The following is a 7,037-nucleotide window of genomic DNA, read 5'->3' as shown; positions in this document are numbered from 1 at the left end:
CTTCCTCCATCCCTTCTGTATTTCTCATCAGCTCAGGCATTCTCCTCTGCACACCTGTGCCTCACGGCCCCACCGAGCTCAAAAGGACACCGGGTTATCCTTGACCTATGGGGGCTGCAAAAGTCCCTTCCCAGAACTTGCATCCCAGATGGAAAGCTTGTATGTTCTGTGATGGAAAAACAACTTCCAAGACACAGATTCCCTGAATCTAAGTGACATTCAAGCACAGTTCTCCTGAGATGTGTCCCTCAGGCAGAGGTTGCAGTCAACTTCTAAGGATAGCTGCAATTTCCTGGGAGACCTGTCTTGCATGGGAAGGGGAGTTTCCCATCCCTAAAAGCCATCTCTTTCACAGAAAACCACTCAAAGCAGTACAAAGACACACAGGACACACAGACATGCACTGAAAGTTAAAAGCAGCGCCTCGATTTACTGTGGGACTAGAAACACGACATAACCTCCTCCTCTAGATCTCTCCACTTCTAAAGCCCAAGGCACAGCAGTCTCCTCCCACCAGCCCTCTACTTTCCGACATCTGGTAAAGGTCAAATGACACAGCAAGTCGGGAAACATGCAAACAGTTAAGCCATCTTTTTGCTGAAGTCATGTTTGAGTTCCTGCAAAATAAATAAATAAATGAATAAATAAATAAATAAAAGGAAAAGAATACCAAGGCCCAGAGATAATGTTATACAGAGATGCCCTCTGTCGGTCACAAGACGAAGGAAATCTATCCACCAGAGTCAAGGACTTGCAACTTCCCTCCTTCCTTTTACAGATGGGCCCCTAAAAAATATTCCCTATGTGGTGTGCAAAACTTACATTTAGTAGATTTTCAGCCTGACTGCTAAAGGGATCTTGCAAGGGCAGTCCAGTCCCCTGCTCTCCTTTGTTTTGGATCTTACGATTCTTGGATAAGTCAAAGAGCTTCAGTAAAAATCCAACAGGAAAACAAAGGCATCCAGAGAAATGTTCTGCCACGCTGGCCAGCTGAACTGACTCACCAGCTGCCCTGATGTCATATAAGGAAAGAAATGGGAAAATGGGGCCAGGAAAAGAGACACATCCCTGTTATTTGAGACTGACTGTGCTGTAATAGTTAAATTCTGCAGGCGCTTGACACAAAGTCCACCAACTCCCTGCAAGTTGTAACAGCCCTTGCAGTCAATACTGAAAACTATTTGAGGCAATAATCAATTCAGAGCACGCCTCTCTCTGTTGAAGTGGGGATGTTATTTGATTACAGCTATGATTTTAAACAATTTCTAAGAAGCACTGAGAGCCTGCTCAAATGATACAAACTGCAGATTTTAAATCTGTTGTCGGTCTATTAAACAATGCAGATCTATTGCACACACATCACTATCAGCTCAGCTCTTTCTTGTATCAGTCTAATTCCTACTGGTATAAATCCCTGATTTAATTTACTGACTGGGAATTAAATCAGCATGAACTAGTTTCAGTGCATCTGTGCTGGGTATTTGTGATCATCCAACTAGACCATTTAAAAAAATGTCATTGGACCAGAAAGCTCCACTGACAGAAACAAATTCTTAGGAGATGCAATGTAATAATTTTGCACAGTAAAGAACAATACATGCAGTGAGTGGGCAGCCCTCTCCCACTTTATTCTTTCCTACTGAAATTGAACCTTGTCTGCCAATATATTTTACAGTCAGGAGAGTTTTGTACATGTCTTCATAGTGCTGGAATTCTGGGAAAATTGACAGGCTGCAACAATCGGGTTGTCACTGGGGTAGACAGTTGGCCAGGGACTGTGTGTACTGGGAGCTATTCTGAAACCCAACATTTTAAATCCAGAAGAGTGCCAGGGAGCTGCTATTTTTCCATCCTTGAGTTTAGTGGAGGATTAACAGCGTTATCAAGAGCTGTTGGAGGTCCTTGTGGTAAGAACCAACCCACAGCATCACGCACCCACAGCGGTCTTTGTGTCCCATCACCCTCACTGCTATTGCTGGGGCCCACCACTCTCTCTGGCCAGCTGTTAAGCGCGTTTGGGATTTGTTTTCATGCGCAATATGCTCTGGCAAACTCTAGGTTCACCTGGGAATGGCACAGAGGCTGAGTTCTACCTCTTAACTACAGCCAAGGCTGGGATCACACGGTCTTTGCAGGATAGCTAAGGGGTCCCTGTGTGTGCTCCAGCTGCTTCTCGGATATGAGGGGTTTGCTGAAGCTGGACCTGCAGGTCTTTTTAAATTTGTGCTTTCCAGGAAGAAGCCTGTTTTACTGGGAGAGCTGGAAAAAGCTCAGATGACTCTCTTCCACACTGGATACAGCTGGTATATACCTAGCTCCTCACACCAGGCAAGGCTACTGTGCAGACTTCTCCCCGAGGTAGGAAGCATTCTTTCCAGTCTTCTTGAGGGTTTCCAACAGGGTGTCAACGTTGTGCTCCGAGTCGATACACACCTTCTTGTTGGGCAGGTCAATGTCAAAGTTGACACCTATGAGGAAAAAAATTTTGCATAATTAGAAGCAGCCAAATGGTGTAAGCACAGAGAAAGCTCACCTTCACACATCTGTGCTCCCCAGGCCACCAGTCAAATGGACATTTATCTTCTGCCAGCGCACTCTGATACCACCACCAGCCAGTAAAACCAACCTGGTGTCCTGCCAGCAGTGGTGTGAAGAAAGCCAGATCTGCTCTAGCTGTACATCAGGCACCAGTCTCTCACCTGCTTTTATCTGCTCACCCCACCTTGGATCAACGCAATCACTCATGCAGGAATCAGAGTAAGCTGAGTTTAAACCAACCACTAAAATTTCCACCCAGCTCAGCCTGGGCTCAGCCTGGTTTAGTGTGGATAGGGTTAGGAAAGGCTCAGGACAGGATTCCTAAACTGGTGGTACCACCTAACAGCTAGAAGTAGAAGGAGGGAAAAGACATTTCCACATGTGGATTTCCCAGTGGCTAATAAAGGTGAGCCACTCTCAGTCCAGTGAGAGGAACTGGACATGCAGTCTCCATCCAGTTATGTATTTTCACAAAACTTGTAGGTGTGTATCACCTTTGAGAGCTCTGCCGCATCATCACATGAGGCTGATACTGGCCAGCCTGTTGAAGAGTGATGGAGGTGCTGCCAACCACACACAGAGAAAATAGGATTGTTACAGCCTGGTAACGGGGTCTGGAACAAGTTGCAAGGCCTTTGCCTTGGTGGCTGGAAGCTGTTCTCCCTTGGAGGGGAGCAGGTCCTCACAATTGATGAGTGCAGGCCAGATCCTTCTCTCTGGGAAATGCCAGCAAACAGGAGACATGGGTTATAATTTTCCAGGTGGTATTAAAAATAGCCTACACAGACAACCAGTGAATGCTCTGCTCAGCAGCTCTTCACTGTGACTGCTGATGACACATTCAGGGAAGCACCACAGACACCCCAGGCCTCCTTGGAAACAAGGCCAGGCAGGACATCCACCTCCCTTCCTTCTGGCAGCCTGAGCTGGGGTCTACCAGTGTCCTTCCCAGAGGGTTCAGGGTGAGGCCCTGGTGACTCAGAGCCACCTGCAGCCACGGCAGCTCCTTCCTCCCTTGACACTTCTCCAATGGTCACGGACCTGCAAACAACCAGTGACTTGCTACCAGCTAAGGAGCAGGCTCAGAGCAGAGCAAGGAGAAGTTTCCAACTTTCACCCACAGCGTTAGCCTTCAGGATAGAGGACCCCAGGAAACTGCCCTGGAGCTGGCTGTCCCACACCCAGCACTGACCCACCTCCCAGCCTGTGCAGGACACGGGTGACCGCATTGGAACAGCCTTCACAGGTCATGTCCACAAAGAACTCGTGTTTCTGGAAAGAAAAGAGGCAGTCGAGGGGTCAGGGAGGCCACAGCTGGAAACACACCACAAGCACTTGTCCTCCACACTTGCCTTTTTCCTTGTGGAGGTGGGTTCAAAGCCTCCCAAGCCAAAAGGTCCACACACACCCCACTAAGAGATCTTCAGCAAAACCAAGATCTCTTGGTACTCCTCCCTATGGTGTCCTTGTGCTGTCCCCCACAGCATAATCCTGAGGGGCCTTTGGAGATTGTCTGGCTACCTCCAGAGTCAGCACAGGTTGCCATCTCCACAGCCCCTGCTGGACTCACTCAGCTTGCCCAGGGGAGCTCAGGAAAAGCAAATCTCCTGCCTCCAGCTCCTCACCGACTTAAGTCTGCGAGGTTTTCAGTGCTTCCCCACCCTGTTCTTCTTGTGTCTACAAGGCTTCTGGCCCCCAAAATAATAAAAATATAAATAGAACAGAAATTTAAAGAGCATTAGTGCTGTTTTTTCATCCCTCCACTCCACTGGGGCCCCAGCAGTATCTTCACTTGTGAGCAATACTGGGTCAACAAAACATTGTTTGCCTGTAACTAACCACCGCCTTCAACCTTTGGCACTGGATGGGTCCTAATTTCTTTCTCTTGCACATGCTTTTTGCTTTCCTTAAAAAAGGGAAGTAAAGCTATTGTTCATTTGTTACGAGCAACCTGTATTTCCTTCTATTCAGAATCACTCTGTGCCCCCTGCCACTGCGAGGCTAAAATCCTCTTGGGATCATTCACCCAGGAAGGAGCTTGGGATGGAAGTTCCCATTAGTTTGTTTTTTTTCAGTGTAATTGCCATTTTCTTCATTTTTATTTCCCAAAGGCCTTGGATGCTTTGGGGAGGTGTACGGGCAGTGGGAAGGAGGGTCCCATCAATGCTCCCCTTCTGTGCCTGAGCCCTGGGAGCTGGGGGGGGGACCTGGGGTTTGGGGGAGTTCGGGACCGGGGGAGCCTTGGAATTTGGGGGAGCCCTGGGGGACCCTTGGGGTGTGGCGGTGCTGCAGGATCTGGGGAAGCTTTGGAGGGCTGCGGGAGCCCTGTGAAACTAGGGGAGCACCGAGGATTGGGGGAACCCAGGGGGCTGGGGGAGCCTCGAGGACTGGGAGAGTCGGGGGAGGGGTTGGGAGATGTCCCAGAGGCTGGAGGAGCCCTGGGGAGCTGGGAGAGCCTCGAGGAGCTTGGGGGAGCCCCGAGGACTGGGGGAACCCTGCGGATGTTCGGGGGCTGGAAGAGGGCATGAGGAGCCCGGGGGGCTGAAAGAGCCTCGGAGAGTCGGGGAACCTCGGGGACTGCGGGAGCATCGAGGGCTGGGGGAGCCCCGCTGCCGCTCCCGGTACCGGGCAGTGCCCTCCCTTCCCCGCCGCCCCGCCACGTCCCCGGCCCCACAGAGCCCCACCGAGCCCCACAGAGCCCCAGAGAGCCCCCGGGGCCCCTCCGGCCCCGCCGCCCGGCCCGCACCCACCGGCATGGCTGAGCTGCGGCCCTGGATCCCGGATCCCCGATCCCCGATCGCGGCTGCGGGCGCGGCGCGGAGGAAGGGGCGGGCCGGGCCCGGCCCCATGGCGCGGCCGCGGCCTCGGGAGGCGGGGATGCCGCGGAGGGGGAAGGAAAAAGCGGCGGAGGGATGGGGACTGGTCCATGTGGAGCTCCAAAACCTTGCCGGGTGCCGTGCCCGCTTCCAGGCTAAAGATCAGCACGGACAAATGGCTGTGGGAGGGAGGTGGGGAGAGCCATGAAGATGGGGCTGGGCTGCTAAAGAAAGCTCGTTCCTCTCCGTCTTCTAAGGTTTTGAGATTTATTGGCTTGGGAGAGGTCCTGCAGACTGGATATCGAGGGAGGGAGGTTTGGGGGGAGACTCTAATGCAGAGCAGGTTGAGAAGAAGGGTGCTGGTCCCTGAAGATGCGGTGCTTTGTTTGGTTTTGGGGTTTTTTTTTTTTGTTTTTTTGTTTTTTTCCCTTCCCTGGCTGTATGGTCCTTTGAATGAAAAACGAGTCCCTTTCTGAAAAACTTGTGTCAAGGTGGAGGAGGCTGTTGGGGGGCCCGGGAGCAGCTCAGGTGCTTTCACAGGGAAGCTGGAGAGGGGACAGTGCATCACATCGGGGCCGAGAAGAGCTGGCGGAGCTGCGCTGTGTGAGACGCTTCCTGACCACGTGCTGGGTTTCAGCATCTTCCTGTTGAGAAGCCCAACCTGTAGCAGGGAATACAACCAGGGTGTTTCTTGTTTGCTGCCACACCAGCTGGGGGTGAGGGCACTCGTTTTAAGGTGCACTGATGGTTTTGTAAAAGAAGAATTACCTGCCCCACTGTTGCTCTGTGGAGACATGTCCCGGATCCCCATGGCAGAGTTTATTCGGGACGGGCTGTTGTTCTGGGTCACTGGGCTCACGTTAAACTTTGTAAAAGTCTGCAGTGCTGATTTATGGACTGGCAGATTGCAGCGTGGCTTAGGCTAAAAATAGCCAGGAGGTATTGGGGGAGGATATTAATGCTGAGCATGGCCCCACGCCAATCCACTGTCTGTATCTCTTGCTGCAAGGCATGGCAGGGAGGGGTTTAGGCAGCGCTCATGGATGTGGTGGTGGGCAGGAAGTCATTTTTATAGGGTGAGATCTATCTCCGAGTGCTTCATGTCATAGATACATGTGGGATGGGACGTGACACGAACAAATGGAAAGCTATGGCTGCCTGGAAGCTGCTTAGCTCTGGCTCACGGCCTGTTCCCATTCCCTCCTGCTCTCCGGGGTCCCTGGACTAGCACCTGCTGGTGAGCAAGGATCTGAGAACTTCCAGGCCTTCCTCCTCCTTTGCAGGTGTGTTAGAAAATGCCCCTGCTGGGATTGTCTTTCCTCTGGGGCAGTTGATGCTGTGTCTGCTTTGCTCAGTGAAAAGCTGTGAGGGAAAAGCAGCTGTACGAGCCCCCCCGGGATGGGCAGGGGTCAGTGCCCACCACCTTCCGCACGGCGTGAGCGGCCGGGGCTGTGCCTGGCTGAGGTGCTTTGGGGTGAGCAGCTACTTTTACCCACCTCCACTGGGGGTTTCTCTCAGGTGCGTGGGCCAGGTGAGCACCAAGCACCCTGTGGAGACACAGCCAAAACGGGTGGCCACTGCCTGTTCACTGCAGGGGGTCCGCAGCCCTCGGCCGTGGCAGGGCCGGGCCCTGGGTGCCCCCTCAGCCCCGCACATGGCGCCCGCCGCCGCCGCCATGTTGGC

General features: G+C 52.4%; 1 protein-coding gene across 1 annotated transcript; it reads right to left on the bottom strand.

Moving 5' to 3' along the window:
• Nucleotides 1-399: 399 nt before the first annotated feature.
• Nucleotides 400-5,402, bottom strand: ATOX1 (antioxidant 1 copper chaperone). The gene is made up of 4 exons (XM_032125164.1): nt 5,289-5,402; nt 3,735-3,810; nt 2,312-2,468; nt 400-617 (listed from the first exon to the last, which is right to left on the bottom strand). The coding sequence occupies exons 1-3, from the start codon at nt 5,385-5,387 to the stop codon at nt 2,335-2,337; spliced, it is 309 nt and encodes a 102-aa protein (XP_031981055.1). The 5' UTR covers nt 5,388-5,402; the 3' UTR covers nt 400-617; nt 2,312-2,334.
• Nucleotides 5,403-7,037: the final 1,635 nt, after the last annotated feature.

The sequence above is a fragment of the Corvus moneduloides genome, chromosome 15 (genome assembly GCF_009650955.1).
Source record: "Corvus moneduloides isolate bCorMon1 chromosome 15, bCorMon1.pri, whole genome shotgun sequence".
In the NCBI taxonomy this organism is placed as follows: domain Eukaryota; kingdom Metazoa; phylum Chordata; class Aves; order Passeriformes; family Corvidae; genus Corvus; species Corvus moneduloides.
Note: the sequence above shows the minus strand (reverse complement) of the source record. Positions and strands in the feature narration are given on the sequence as shown.